Source organism: Cygnus atratus, chromosome Z, assembly GCF_013377495.2.
Source record: "Cygnus atratus isolate AKBS03 ecotype Queensland, Australia chromosome Z, CAtr_DNAZoo_HiC_assembly, whole genome shotgun sequence".
NCBI classification, from domain to species: domain Eukaryota; kingdom Metazoa; phylum Chordata; class Aves; order Anseriformes; family Anatidae; genus Cygnus; species Cygnus atratus.
Window position 1 is genome coordinate 60,673,858 of NC_066396.1, and position 16,401 is coordinate 60,690,258.

General features: G+C 37.3%; 1 protein-coding gene across 2 annotated transcripts in view; it reads left to right on the forward strand.

Moving 5' to 3' along the window:
• Nucleotides 1-16,401, forward strand: part of MAN2A1 (mannosidase alpha class 2A member 1) — a 137,629-nt gene that overhangs the window by 26,679 nt on the left and 94,549 nt on the right. For both annotated transcript variants that reach the window (XM_035562590.2, XM_035562591.2), the window contains exons 4-6: nt 7,941-8,112; nt 9,786-9,913; nt 11,783-11,956. In XM_035562590.2, coding sequence (XP_035418483.1) covers nt 7,941-8,112; nt 9,786-9,913; nt 11,783-11,956 — 474 coding nt within the window. The remainder of the gene's footprint in view (nt 1-7,940; nt 8,113-9,785; nt 9,914-11,782; nt 11,957-16,401) is intronic.

Sequence of the window (16,401 nt, forward strand, 5' to 3'; positions counted from 1 at the left end):
TAATATATAGTAAAAATATATAGAGAAAACAATCATAGTGTAACTTTGATCTGCCTTTTTGTTGAACTGTCTTTAAACCTGTGTCTATTTGTTTCCTTTCTCGTTCTCCAGAAAACCTTCTCAGAGAGAAGGTACAGTCTCTGCAATTGTTTAATGAATCTGAAATCATGCTAAAGGAATGTACAGGACTTTCTAAATCTTTCAATTATTTATAGAGCGGGATATGGAGTTCAGCTCTTTCCCTTCTTTCTAGTGATGCTAGCAAGATTATATTCTTAATTGGAGGAGGTAGATTGGGATCCAATCTAGAGGCCAGTTGCCAAGTATAACCTGTCCCCCCAAAAAAACTGCAGAGTGCAGGCTTAGGTAGTTCTATGGGTATATGAAGCTGGGGAGATGCAGTTAGAAGATTAGAAAAGCTTTGCTTAAAACTTCTTAGGTGCCCATTCAAGTCATGACACTTGGTAGGAGCTCAGTGTTCTGGCTGTGATTTCTCTTCAGGTGCAGTCTATGTCAGTGGAGGTTAAGAGCCTGTGTTTTTAAGCTATGTGTTCCCTGCCCCCTTTTTACGGTAGATCAGTAGAACACCTCTTTTTTTTTTTTTTTTTTTGTAGCTGATACTAACTTTCAGACCATTGGTTTTGGTAGACTTTTCCAAACCTAACCAGTGGACGGATAGATCACTTCTAGTTCTAATGCTAAACTTGCTGTTTCATGGCTTTCTAGTTTTGATATTTGAGAATGGTAGTTTCTCTTTATTTCCCTTCTAAGGGATGCTACTGTTTTTATTATCCATATGGGTTACATAAAATAATAGTTTTTGACAAGGGCTGTGTTTGTTATTAAATAACCACTGGTTCTTTTTCTCAGGTTTTAGTAATCTTCTTACCCTTTTGTTTTTAACCTTTTCTCTTGGCATTCTCTTGAGGTTTAACCCTGGCAGACAGCTAAGTACCATACAGTGCTCTCTCCAGGTGGGATGGGGAGCTAGAACCAGAAAGGTAAATGTGTGAGAACCCATGGATTGAGATAAAGACAGTTTACTAGGTAAAGCAAAGGCTGCATGCACAAGTAGGCAGGTGTTCATCTGCTCCCAGGAAAGCAGGGTTTGTTACGTGTAATGGTTTCTTGGGAAGACAAATGCCATCACTCTGAATAACTGTTTTTTACCCTAATTTTATTACTGATCATGATGCCACATGGTATGGGACATCACTCTGACCAGTCTGGGCCACGTGTCCTGGCTGTGTCTCCTCCCAGCCCCTGCTTGCTTTTTCTTGCTGGCAGGGCAGCACCAGAAGATGAAAAGTCCTGGGCTCTGTGTAAGCACTGCTCTGTAACAACTAAACACATTGGTGTGTTATCACCAATGCTTTCATCAAAAATCCAATACACACTATTATGAGAGCTTCTGTGAAGAAAATCAACTCTGTCCCAGCCAAAACGATGGCATGTACCTTCTGTAACTGTCTTCCAAAACAGAACACATTGGGTTGATTTCATCTGTACTGCCTGGCCTGTGTCATCAGTGCTCCGTACAGAACAACAGTTTCTGTTGCCCTTCTGGAAACTCTCTTTGGATCTAACTTTCAGCTTCCTGACCTCCAGCCTTCTACTATATTCTTTACACCTACAGATTTCTGTCCTGCCTCCTCTAATCAGGCAAACAACTGCAGTAAGTTTTCACAGCCAGCACCATTTTGGTGTCTGATGAGCATGGGCCATTGGTTACCATAACCTAGTGCTTCATTCATGCTGCAGAACCAGTTCTCCTTACCAAAAGTAGGCCAGAGAGCGATCGCATTTCATGAAATTGAGTATTGAAGTTACCCAACCACTTTCCATATCAAGATTATTCTGGTAGTTATTACCACTTTTCACTACAAATTGCATTCTCTTTCTGCATGCTAGACAAATCACATATCGTACATCATGAGGATGCTGTTGGCCCAGGTGAGTACTAGCAAAGGCTGCTTTAGTCCTACTTCTTAAGAAGCAGGGTGTATCTGGAGGAGGCTCTCTCAGAGTTGCCAGGTATTTGTCTTCTGGGGCTAGCAAACTAAATAGCTCTGTAATGCTCTTGAAAATAGTGGAACAGAAGAAGGATGCATCTCCAATTAGCTTCCAAATTAGGACAGCAAGTTACTGAGCTCACTGTGAGGTATGTGTTGACTATGTATTTGCAATGACACTTGAGATATTTTATCTTGTTTGGGAAATCAGAGGATAACTTGGATTTTCTCCAAGTCCAAATAAAAGGACATTTTTCCTCTCTCTGTATGACATTTTTCTCTGTCATGTTTGGAATAAAAAAGAAGTTCTTGAGTCAACAGAATTATTCGAAGATAGATAAGGCATAGATATGACTCTTAGCTTCACCATAGTTGGCCCAACCAACCCTTTTTCCTGTTTAACGTCTTGTGTTGTCACTAAAGAAACTTCTGGTGCTTTCCCAGTATGAATTCCTGACTTAACCAGGAAGTATGTTTGCAATGTGGCTGTTCTTTAATTTTACAACTGAGTGGTGATGTCTCTTGGTGCGCTTGAGATCTCTGTTTAATGAAGTTCCATCCAATTCTATTCTGCCTTCTGGCTGATTTCCAAAGACGGGTGTGGGCTGTAATGAATTTTGCTTCTGAGATGGATTTTTACCAGCAGTCATTTATTTATCTTGGAGGAAGTCAGTCATTAAATCTATAATAAGTTACTACTTGTTCTTCCAGCTCTCTGAAAGATATCCTCTGTGTGGCTGCCCCTTTAATAATAAGATTGGAGGAATTCTTTGAAGTTATGAGAGCTGTCTCTTCTTTATGTTACAACTTTTTTCCTGAGTAGGTTATCCCCAAGGACTTGCCCAAAGTCTTAATTAATGTCACAGATATCTTTTGCCTTTCATCATACTGGTGGCCTGTTTTGGTTAGTATTTTTAATATAATATCTTACTACATGCCTTTAATATAAAATTATATCTGTCCTTTCACTTCCAGCAAGTAAAATCAAGAAATCTGCATCTCCTTGTGCATAAAACTTTCCATCGTGTTCAGAATTCTCAGTTGTTATTAAATAGTGTTAGAATGAGGTATGGTATGATAATGTTACCCTGGTATATATAGCCCCTTCCATTACCACACATGTTTGTGAGACTGAATTGTTTGCTTTTGGAAAGAGTGTTATCACAGAAATCTCCAGACCTTTGGTAAGGACACTTCTGTGGAGCTGTCTGCAGTACGCAAATGCTTATTAATAAGCACTTGAAATAAGGAAAATGTATCTACAACAGGGGTGTAAAATCTCTTGTATAGCTAATGATTACATTATTCCTTTCTCACAAAGGATTAAAAGGCATGGTGCAAAGAAAATGCTTTATGCCAGAAAAGCTTAAGGTATACCTACACTGTAACAATATACATGAAAAATATTTACCAACAAAAGAAGTTGCTTGGTAAAGATATAACTAGTAGCTCCAGAAGCTTTCATTTCTCTTTCCATTTTGTCTTTTCTCATCTGAGGCTACTTTTGCTTAAGCTTTTCATATAACCAGTTATGCTTGTGAAATCTGTAGTTGAAAGGCAAAGAAACTGCCTTGAAACAGAACCTATAGAGAAAGGGGAAAGGTACGCTTCAGTTTTAAGCTCTGTTTTTGGGAATGGCTTGTGCTCAGATGCTCTGAAACACTTGGTATAACTAGATTCTGATAAATATGGATTGCCTGCTTCCATATGATTGCAACCAGAACGTACAAAATTGGAGTCTCTGTGATTCTTCCTTCAGTAAATAATATATTTACCCATTGCTGGGAAAACAAATATGAGAATGGGTACCTCTTGTACTTCTGATCAGCATCAGGAATAATTCTCATTCAGTTGAAGGCAGTCGGTGAAGATTAGAGCACGTCACTAACATGAGGTCAAAAGCCTTCAAAGATAACTGGTAAACCCTTCTAGCATTTATTGCTATGTTGACAGTGATCTCAAGTCTTTTCACTTAATTATTTTAGAATTGAGACTTGTGAGCTTTGTAATACATGTTTGAACTAGATTAAAGTACTTTATTGCTGGATGCAGTTGTTACACACATAGTACAAGCAGCTCTTAAACAGAACTAAAGGAGGCTCATTCCCCCCACCCCCCAAATTTCTGCCCAACTAAAAATGCATGTGAAAGCGTATGTGCATATATCAGGTCCAAATATAAAAAGTTCATTAATTATTTTTAACATCGGTAATTTTATCTTACTTCCACTCACATTAAGCCCTCTTTATTGTTTAAGATCATCTCTATTTCCCAGGTGGAAATCTGTATAGCTTTAAGAAGTTCATGGCAGTGATAAGATAAAAGAGGATTTAAGCATAAAGTTTTAATACACCACAGAGTTTCAGGTTTGTTTTCTTTCTGTAGACCAGATCTGGATATGTTTTTTGCATGACTTAGTTTTCCTGACATGTTTGGAATAGTAATTAAGATTGTTGTTCTAATCCACCAAAGTATAAGACCAGGATAGGATAACACTAAAGCAGAAATGAAAAAATGCTAGTTGAATTAAATCTGAGAAGTTTACCTTTAAAAATTTCAGACTGTAGACCATGAAATTGAAAGTTCATTGGCTGATATGTTGATGTTGTGTTTAATAGGAAAATTAAAATACAATTACTACTGTTCATCTAGAACTTGTTTTCTTCTTAATACAGAGCCACAGCATACTCTTTTCTAGAAACAGAGAGCTGTCTATGAAGGCTATGTAAAGACTATACAATATAATCTGAGTGGTGAATACTTAATTTTTTTTACTGTAGAGGAAGGTGAGATCTAGGAATAGAATGTGAAACTGCAAGTGTTTTTTTTTTTTTTTTGACATGCTGAATTACATGCTACCTCAGTTTTTATTGCTGGCTTCTCAGTGTTTCTGTGGTTGCATATAAAGTGTTAGGCAACATTTAGGGAGATTTTTTTTTTTCCATTTTTTGTCAGGACAGTTCCATTGGAAACTGTTACAGTTACAGACAGCATGCTTTGATTATTGATCAGTACAAATGTTCTTTCTTTTTTAAGCTTTCCATGCTTCCTAAAACATATAGGCAAATAAGAAACAAGACATCCTTTTTCAACTTTTTGGAACAGTATACATGATCGTGTCTTCTTCCAGGAACTGGTTAGCTGAGTGTTAAACACAACTATAATACTAGTTTGTCTATTTGTGTTCTGATTTTGTTCTGAAACTTTGCCTGTTTCTCTACATTTGTGTATTAAGTAGAGCTTGAGGAAGAAAATTGAGCTGGAAAGTGTAGACAGCTATAGTGCCAAATCAGTTAGTGAAATGCTTCAGGATTTTTTGCACAACAATGAATTGCATTGACTTTTGGACGTGAATTGGATTCTGTCATGTCCAACAAAGAAAACTGTTTTAACATTAAAAAAGTGCATAGTGATGATAAATGGGGAGGCGGGAAGGTGGGGTTGGATGGAGGTGTGAGGGGGTAGGGGAAAGGATTCAGCTTTCCACACTTTTGAGGATAAATATGAGTAAGGCAATTGAAAGACAAGCAGCTTAACAGCACACACCCTCTACTGCTATCTATCACACATTCTTGCAGAAAGTGAAAGTAACTGGCAAAGTCCGGAATGCTCATTAAGTCAAGAGTAGCATAAGGACATTACAAGCAGTATTTTTTTTCTTATTTACAATTTCACGTTGGCAAAGGTCCAACTATACATTTAAACCAACAAGAGTGATTTTGCTGATGTAACTAGCTTTAGTTTTGGTAATTGCAGCTTTAAGCTAATGAGGTAAACTGTATTAGAATTAAAATTTTCCTGGTCCAAATACACTGGTAAACCTTTTCTTTCAATTTGGGAATAAGCTCTTAGTTTATTAAGTATAAGAATGAACTTGAGTTGTACTAGATTAAGTGATGTTAGGGACTGAAATGTGAAATAATATATTTAACATGGTTTAGTCTTTAGTATTCAGCTTCTGGAAAGCAATTGCAAATTCATTCATTCATTGTTCTCTTCAGCTTTTGATAAATTTTTTAAAAAAATCCTTATGGCTCCATGCAAAGTTGGGCAGTCTCCACAAGTAGCATGTTTAAGATCTATTGATTTATAATGAACTATATTAAGTGCAAGGTACCAGACATGGTAATGAAATTTCAGAGGATTTTCTGGTGGCTTGCAATTAATGCTATGAACACTTAAATTTTTCCTAAGACTTGCTCAAGATTCAGTATGCTAACCATGTTATACCTTTCCTCTATGGCTTAACTGATTATATATTAAAAATGAGTCCTTAAGCGTAACTCTGTTCTTCCTATATTATAATACGTTTTTATGCCAGCTGCTTTGTCATTTATTCCTATACTTTATCTATGTTGGTTTATTAATGAGTTTTTCAACAATGTTTTAAGACTAATTCAGTGTAGGTGTGCTTTTTTTTTCTGTGATATAGTAGGGTAATAAAAGCATGCTAAAATAGTGTATTCTTATGATATATTACTGCATATGAAAAACATAGTATGGTTTCAATAGTTTCAGTTCTTTCTGCATTAGTTTTGTGCTAGTATGTTATATCTTGCAGAATAAATTCCTAGTAAAAAAGCTATAAATTTGTAGTCTGCTACATGTGGCTGTTTTCATGTAAATATTGGTAAAACATTTCTTTGATTTATTAAAAGGTAAATGAGCATTACATTGGCTCTACAATTCTACCTAAGATGAATGTCATCTATCTATTATCCTTAAAATAAACCAGAGTACAAATATTGATTCAGAAGGGATATATGCAGTAATAAATTTAGACTTAAAATGATTTTATTAATACTAAAATCTTTAGCATTAATCTAAGTTATTTTTCAAACAATATTAACTCCATCCAGAAAAACTTAATGCTCATTAAGCAGACTGGGATTGAGTTAGAATAGCAGTGCATCCCCAGAGCAGAAATGAGAAGGAGAACTGGTAATCAGAGTGGAATCAATAGGGTCAGATTTATCTGGATAACAATTTTCATATTTAATGGAAGCTTTCACAAAATCTTAAAATATGGATGTTTTAGGGGTGATTTATAACTTCATTTGCTTTCTTCAGTAGTTACTGTATGTTCCTTAAACACAGCTTCTGAGAAGCTTTTGGCAGCACACTCATGCAATGCAAGACCTGGTGTGAAGAATATGAATATGCTCCTTTTGTATTAAGTAGACAGGTTTGTCTGCTTCCTTTTCCTAGTTAGAGTTACAGAAAGAAGAACAGCCTTTCCATATTCTGGGGTGGAAGACGCATGTGCTTCTTCATACAAGGTTTTAGGGAGAGGTTAAAGAATTTCATGGAAGGCTCTACACTGCAAGGCCTGACTGCATGGTTGAAGTTGGATATTCATTTACTCTGTATCTCACTGAGTTGATAGCTTTCCTGATAAGGGATTGCAGCTGCAACATACTTCTTTTCCCAGTCATTGCTACGAAACCCCTTATTCATAAATGATGCTGGACATGTGCAGCAGGGTTTACTGCTGCTCAGATAACCCCCATTTTATTTCTTTATACTCTTTGTGGGATACCGTTAGTGTCTCTTCATTTTCTCTTCAACATGTTGCTAGTAATGATTTCAGTCCAGTCATTTTACGTAGACTAGAGTGATGAGGTGCATTAGGAAATCGACAATTTAAAAATCTGCATATTCACAGCTGATCAAAGTACAATGCCTAATATTCCATATGTTTATACTTCAAGGCTATAAAGCATCTAAACTTCATAAAGAAATTAACAACAAAACAAAAACAACAACAACAAAAACTCCCAGAGTTTAGCACTATAAGTTGTCCACAGCATGAAAAATTCAAATTTAAAAAATGTTTCACTTAATTATTTGAAGGGGATGGGAAGAAGGCAGGTCACTAAAAATGGAAAGCAATATACATTTCTTTTTTTTTTTTTCCCTTTTACTTAGGTTGGCTGAAGACTTTTGATGATTACTTCAGAGATCAGACACAACATATCCTAAATAACATGGTTATAAAACTGCAAGAAGACAACCGAAGGAAATTCATATGGTCTGAGATTTCTTACTTTTCAAAGTGGTGGGATGGAATAGATAGCCAGAAAAAGGATGCCGTTAAAAGGTTTGAACACCCTTTGCTACTTCTTACATTCCATGTGGCATGTTGTGGAACTTCGTGTGTAATTGACTGCATTGTAAACTTGAGATTCCACTTGTAGTGCAGAATAATTAGAATAATCACCCTACTCAAATTCTGATTGTTTGGGTGTGTTTACTGTTTTTCATTTATAAAGTAGAACTGTTCAGACAGATGGGCCCCAATTACTAACTTCCCAAAAAGTTGAGTAAAAGTTTCTGTGTCCAACCTTTAAGAGCCATTCAGATTGAATGGGTTGTGATTACAAACTTAACTCCATTATTGGAAGTCATGTTAAAGTGCTGTTAATTGAATAATTTTTCTTACTAGCTATTTATGTACTTCTTTCTTCAGTTACAACACAGTTATGAAATGAGAGACTGTTCCTTTTTAAATGTGCATTTTTGATAAACAAGTGGCAACTTCAATTATGAAGTAGTATATACCCTTTCTCTTCTTATTTCTTTTAAAAATTACAAGTCAAAATGGAATAAGTAAACAATTTGCCTAGACATTGAGACAAGAAAGCAAGCTGCTTGATAGCCTTGAAGTAAGAATCTAGTTTGTTACTTCAAAACAGCCTTTTTTTTTTAATATACTTTGCCTCGAGACAGGATTCAACAGTCCTTAGCTCAGCTCTGTGATTCCCTTCTTCACATGCCCCCCTTCAAGGTGCATGGGATGCATTGGGGTAATGTAAGCCTCATAGCTCCAAAGCTCAAGTAACCCTGGAAGTCTTGAAAATGACTTAAAAACTATTAAAAGAATTATGTACAATGTATGAGTATTACAGTACAGTTGTTCATTTTTTGAGATGAAAAAAAAAAAAAGCCTTGGAACACTAACCAGTAAATGATACCACAGAACTATGTACCTTCTTGAGGGAAATCAGGTATTAAGTTAAACCGCTGCAACAGTTACAGAAGCTGCACTAGAGGTTATTTTTGCTGCGTATTTTACGGTGCTCTTATTGGTATTACCTATAATACGACTAATTTCTGATATTTACTGTATTTTTTTCTTGGATTCTTTTAGCAGTTATTATGCTAGTGTACAATATAATTAACAAGATTAAATTATTTAATTATAGGAACAGCCTGATGCTGGAAGCATGATAGTTATTTTTATTGACATCATAATAGGGAGACTGGATCATCCTGTGATGTGTTTCAAGAAGGCATTTTAATGAGTGAGATGGTCCAAAGTGTTTATAGATATAATAAACTTTGAAGCTCTATCAAGCTCTCTAAAACAGTAAAAAGAACGGTAGATTAAGGATGGAAGATAGGAGTAGTGCTTCAAATGTGCAGTGTCTAGGCATCTTGATCAATTGGCCTTCAGCACTGTGCAACATACTGTTTTATTTTTTGTAGTCTGTGCATGAAATAGCTATCTTCCTGATTTAAACAAAAAATACTATACCACGTGCAGAAGAGGTACTATTTTTTGTTGTTGATTTGCACACATAGGCATTAAAAAAAATCACTGTATATTGATTTTTTCTTTGATTGATCAAAAAATGCAGGCCAATGTCGGAAGTAACATAATTTAGATTTTTGCATTGTGTTCCTCGCAGATGCCTGTTGGGTATTCAGAAATTGATTTAAAAAATATCTTTTCATATGCAAGATTCTGAACACAATTTATATATTCTTCAGGTTAATAAAAGATGGACAATTTGAAATAGTAACAGGAGGATGGGTCATGCCTGATGAAGCCTCTGCTCATTACTTTGCTGTAATTGACCAGCTGATAGAAGGACATCAATGGCTAGAAAGGAACCTGGGTACGTAGATTGATCTAAAATATAACTGTGTTAATACAGCAAGTTACTTCATATCTCTCACGTCCTTAGCAGGCTTTCCTTACTCTTCTTGCCTGAAATGTTAAATCAGACCACTTACTGAAAGCCATAAGACTTAGTTTCCAGTATTGACATCTCTATTTGTGAAAATCATGACAAAGGCCTTCAAATTATTTAAAAATGTATGTTCCTGCTATTTGTTTGGATCCCTTCCGCAGGCTGTATTTATTAGGTTCTGTGTATTTATTAGGTTTTTAGATATTCTCAAAAAAAAACCACATGAATTTTAGTAGTAGTTGTAAAGCCAAAGCCAAAACCCAACATAATGTTAGAATTGTTTGCGTTAAAAAGAAAAAAAGGCAACTCATTCACTTTCAGAACTTTGAGGAATTCCTTGCAGTAAGGTTGACCGAATTGTTTTGGTTGTTGTAAAAGTTTTGTTTTTTTTGGTTAGTTGCATAAATAGAGAATTCCTTTTACATTGGAACTATTTGTGTAGTGATTTTATTGATAACAGTACGTCATTAAATTATTTTGAAAAGCTGTTTCACTATGTCATTTTTAGGACAAGGTGGAATGCTCTTAAACTAAAAGAGAATAGATTTAGACTAGACATTAGATGGAAATTCTTTACTGTAAGGGTCATGACGCACTGAAACAGGTTGCCCAGAGAAGCTGTGGATGCCCCACACCCAGAGGTGTTCAAGGCCAGGCCGGATGGGGCCTTGGCCTATGTGATCTAGTGGGTAGCATCTCTGTCCATGGCAGGGGGGTTGGAGTTAGACGATCTTCAAGGTCACTTCCAAACCCAAGCCATTCTATGATGATTCTTTCTTTTTTAGATTGCAATTTCTATAAATATAGCTTCTCATAGTTATAAGACTGTGGGGTAGAAGGGGTGGAATGGAAGTTTAGTAAAAGGATAATACTGAATTGTTGTATTTTGTTTTTTCTCTTTTTTTTTGATGAGAGAGTAAAAATGTATCGAAGGAACCATGTTGAAGAATCAGTTAAACAAGAGTTAGATACAGCTTCTTTACTTACTAATATGAAATTTACTTGCTAAGGTTTAGGTTGAATATTAGGAAGAACTTCTTTACCAAAAGGTTTGTTAGGCATTGGAATGGGCTGCCCAGGGAAGTGGTTGAGTCACCATCCTTGGAGGTCTTTAAAAGACGTTTAGATGTAGCCCTTAGTGATACGGTTTAGTGGAGGACTTGTTAGTATTAGGTCAGAGGTTGGACTAGGTGATCTTGGAAGTCTCTTCCAACCTAGATGATTCTTTGATTCTGTGAAATTCAGGGAAAAGGCAATAGTAATTGGTATGATTCTAATAATTGCCATTCAGGTAAATAAATTCATTTTGAAAGAAAAGATAGTCAACAAAGCCAACAAAGGTTAAAATTATTTAAATTACACTGAAAATTCAACAAGTTACAACAGCTGTCTTCATTTGTTCATTTTCTTTCAGCTTTTCTTTCCAATTATAACATCTGGAAACTACTTAAATGAAAAATATGATGTTTCGTTATGATTCCATGTAAAGATGTTTGAGACAAAATTGAAATAGTATGAAAGTGTAGAGCACTAATCTCAGTGTTTTTTTTAATGTAATTAGAATACCTTACCTCTTAGATATTTGATTTTTTTTCATAAGTAATTATCTGTTTAATTCTAGATTGTTAATTCCAATGTGTGTTCTGCAGGAGGCTTAATACCCAGCTGTGCATTTTCTTTTATTTTCTTGGAAATTTTATCTGTAGTGGTTGGACTTGAGTTATATTGGTATAACTTTGTTTGGGTGAACAGTAAAACCTTTTCCTCCTCTTAAACTTCTTACCTTGTCAACAGGAGTGAAACCGAAGTCTGGTTGGGCAGTTGATCCTTTTGGGCATTCACCAACAATGGCCTATCTACTGAAACGCACAGGATTTTCAAATATGCTTATACAGAGAGTTCATTACTCAGTTAAAAAACATTTTGCAACTCAAAAGACACTAGAATTTTTTTGGAGACAGAACTGGGGTATGTATTTTTCCGTTATGTCAATTTATTTTATTAGTTTATGTAGGTAAAATATGGAGTTAACTTGAATAAATACTCTGGAAATCTTGACAGAACAGCTTGTTTAGAGAAGTTAGTCTAGAATTAAAAAAGTATGTATATATAAATGTTAGACTTGCAGTTCTTTAAAAAAAATCATCTTGTTCAAAAGCTTTGGGGAATTTTTGTGTAACAAAAAAGGAAAAGCTGTGTGTTAGGGAAGGGGTTAAAATATGAAAGCTGTGGTGTTGCTGTTGCTCCTCAGATCTTGCTGTTACTTCACTTTCATATGTGTTTTTACTTTCTCTAATATTCCTTCTCCTATCCCTCTTATGAAATATTTATAGGGGAAGGGGAAGTGTTTTTTATGGTTTTTAGTTTGTTCTGCTACCTCCCAGTTAACAACTTTGAACAAAGGTTCACCTTCCTGTGAAAAAGCATATAAAAAGTATGTTTTATTTTATTAGAATAAATATAATTGCTTTCTTGTAATTTGTATGTTACATAGCTTGAAGGCATAAGTAATGTAGTAACTACATTTTAGTAGACTGTGTCTGTAAATGAATGTACTTTTCTGTGTGAATTTCATTTTGCTTAGTGTACTGTACCAGCATTCTAATAATATGGTGAATGTATGTATTGGAGGTTTTCTTTCTGCTTATTTAAATAAACTAATATGTCACAGCTTTATCAATATTGGGTAAAACAAGTTTTTTTTGTACTTACTATTGAAAGGTCATGATGATTTTGAAGTTCTACAGTTTCTGTATATTTTTAATGGGAGGTTATAACGGAGTGAATATTCAAATAAAGTAATCCGCACAAGTAAACTTTTCCTGAGGTAAACATACAACTGTGAAAGAAATTCTGTTACAAAAATGCTTCAGAAGTTTTTATTTTAATGTTGACATATGCCACTTGGTTTACATATTGCTTAATTGACGTGCCATTTTAAATAGTTGCATATAAAAATCCTGTGTATGATATAGTCAAATGTTTTGGCTTCAGAAGGCTTTCAAAAGAGATCAAAGATCACTGATCTGGTATAATATGTAGATATGTTACTTGAGATAGAGAACTCCTACAGTTGAAAGGTAAATGTATATATTCATGGACAATGACATTTTAAGTCACAAGTAGTATTCAAATAGTTTTTAGCAAAGGTCTGGAGTATAAATGCAAAGGTTTAGGATTACAAGGTTTTAAAGAGTATTTTCTTAAGTATTGTTGACATACTTTTCTTGGGAGCCAGGTTCCTTAAGATGTAAACAACATTCATCCCTTTTTTCAAGATAAACTCACTTGAACTCATAGAATGGTTTGAGTTGGAAGGGACCTTCAAGATCATCTAATTCCAACACCTTTCATTGGACCAGGTTGCTCAAAGCCCCATCCAACCTGGACTTATGTTTTTGAAGGGATGGGGCATACACTTCTCTGGGCAACCTATTCCAGTGCCTCACCACCCTCAAAATAAAGAACTTCTCCCTAATATCTAATCTAAATCTAGTCTTTCTTAGTTTAAAACCATTAACTCCTTATCTTTTCTCTACACTCTCTGACAAAGAGTCCCTCCTCAACTTTCCTCAACTTTGTAGGCCCTCTTTAGGTACTTGAAGGCTGCTGTAAGGTCCGCCCTGGAGCCTTTTCTTAACCAAAGATGAAAAACCCAACTCCCTTAGCCTGTTTTCATAGGAGATGTGCTCTTTGATCATCTTCATGGCCTTCCTCTGGACTTGTTCTAATACTTCCATGTCCTTCTTGTGCTGGGGGCCTCAGAGCTGAACACAGTGCTCCAGATGGGGTCTCACAAGAGCAGAGTAGAGCTGATGAAGCTGGCTGATTGGCTGGAATTCCTTTGTGTTGCTCTTCAGGTGCTCTCCTGCTGACCCGTGACTCTTCTGCAGGCTCTGGGCATCTATCGCTGACACTGGCATCAAATGGGGAGGAGTGGGATGGAGTGAGGTTTCCCTCCCCTGGTAACTCTAGTTTAAGTTTTCCACCCATGGTAACTCTAGTTTAAATCCCTCTTAACCATCTTCCAGCTTGGCAAGCCTATGACTGAAGATGCTCTTGCCCTTTTCTGAGAGGTGGAGCCCATCAGCCCCCAGCAGACCATGTTTCTCAAAGTGAGTCCTGTCATCTAAGTAGCTGAACCCCTGTCTGAGGCAACAGTCCTGTAACCATCTGTTGATTTGCCAGATCTGACTGGCCTTTTCATAGAATCATTAAGGTTGGAAAAGACCTTCAAGATCGTCTTTTTTGTCTGCACAGCTTTTGAGCCACTCTGCCCCAAGCCTGTAGCATTGCATGGGGTTTTTGTGGCCAAAGTGTAGGACCTGGCACTTAGCCATGTTCAACCTCATCCCATTGGCCCCTGCCCATTGACCCATCCTGTCCAGGTCCCTCTGCCCTCCGGCAGATCGACACTTCCCCCCAACTTGGTGTTGTGTGCAAACTTACTGAGGGTGCACTCAATTCCCTCATCTGAATCATCAATAAAGATATTAAAGAGGATGGGCCCCAACACTGACCCTTGGGGAACACCACTGATGACCAGTCACCAGCTAGATTTCACTCCATTCACCACCACTCTCTGGGCCCAGCTATCCAGCCAGTTTTTTACTCATTCAAGAGTGTACCTGTCCAAGCCATGGACTGCCAGCTTCTCCAGGAGGATACTATGAGAGATTGTGTCAAAGACTTTGCTGAAGTCTAGGTAAACTACAATCCCCTTCCCTTTGACCGGCAGGACTGGTGAAAAAACTGTCCATTCTCCCGAGTCCTTTACTGCTGCTCCAGGGCTCTATGATCCATCTTGATGCTCTGCTGACAGCTCCTGACAGCATCACTGGTGCCCATGTGAAAACAGCAGCAGTGAATAATAGTCGTTAGGCTGTATGAGTCTCATTAGTCTCTTGGTGACATCCCTGATACGAGCCCCTGGTAAGCAGCAGACTTCCCTCAAGAGTGGATCGGTTTGGCGGCTGGGTGTCTCTCTACCTCTCAGGAGAGAGTTGCTTATGACTATCCTGCATCGCCTTTCCTTAGTTGCAGTGATTGTTATATAGGGAGCGGACCAGGCTGCCTTACTCAGCTCCACGCACTCCTTGCAACGGGTCTTTCCCTTTCAGTCTGTAGAAGGGTGAAGTGGATCCGTAAGGGCACCTCAGGCTTTGGGGAAGACTCTTCCTCCTGCTGGTCCTTGCTGTTGCCAGCTTCCACTCTCCAGTGTTACTGCCCACCTCCTCAGTACCCATTCTATGAGGGCCAGTGAGGGAGGTTTTGGCTGTTTGGTCATGGGCTGTGGGTCCCCTGCCGACTATGCTAGGATCCAGCTGCCTAACTCCTCCTCAGCCTCCCTGATGCCATGCAACCTTCTCAAAGTCTCCTGCAGCTTGGCCACCAGCTGCAGGAGGTCTTCCACCTGGGCACACCTTTTGCAGGCAGGTCTGCCCCAGGGGAAAGTTCTAGGCACTTCCAGAAGTCAGAGGTTTGCACCTCATCTTCACCCCTCAGTAGCTTTGTCTGAATGGAGGTGTCAACCACCGCTGGGGCAGACAGTGCAGATCGTGCAGCCATAGTTGCAGCCTTTGCCCTGAGATGAGTGCTTACCATTCTGCCTTGAGGATCAGGTACGGTGAGTGCTCTTGGCCTGGGCAAATCTGGGCGTGGGGCTAAGGTCTTGTGCCTCCTTCTCGGCCAGTGGTAGGTCCTCTCTTGAAGGGTGCCGTGCTATGCCATGCTTTGTTCACCGCGCTCCTGGTTGCTCATGCTCCTTAGGGACTGCTTGTGGGGGGTGGCTTCGTGGAATAGGTAATTGGTATTTAGGGATTTTACCATGTGAGTAAACGTAAGGGTCACTTAAGCCTTACAAGAACTTCAGATTCACTTTAAAATTAAATTTTGAAAGACCTTCTTGTGAGACTTGACAAAATTTGTGTAGATCTCTAGTTCTGGTGAGCTAAACTTTAGTAGATGTATTGACTAGTTGGAAAATGTAAGATTTCAGAGGTAGTCTCAGGACTGCATAGAAGTATATGCACTTCTATGTACATGTACATAAAATCTATGTATAGGTATGTAGAATCATACTGGTAATTTAATGAAGTTGTGTGTTTGAGAAATTGAGATATTGCTAAAGTTGACCAATTCAGATTTTGTGCTAAAATGAGAATGACAACACCTGTTTTTGGTGTTTTTTTTTCTTTATTTTTTAAAGTTCTTTTGGAGGTATGTTGCATTTGTTTTATTTATTTATTTTTAATTTATTTTGCTGTTACTCACTTGAAGTATAAAAGATGATTTTTATTCGTCTCTAAAATTCTGGAAATAACGAGATTTATCTGTTTGGAAAAAAAAACATTATTTTCATATCTTTCTAAAGCTGCTAGTGCTTGATTAGGATTTTGATCTTTGTTGTATCT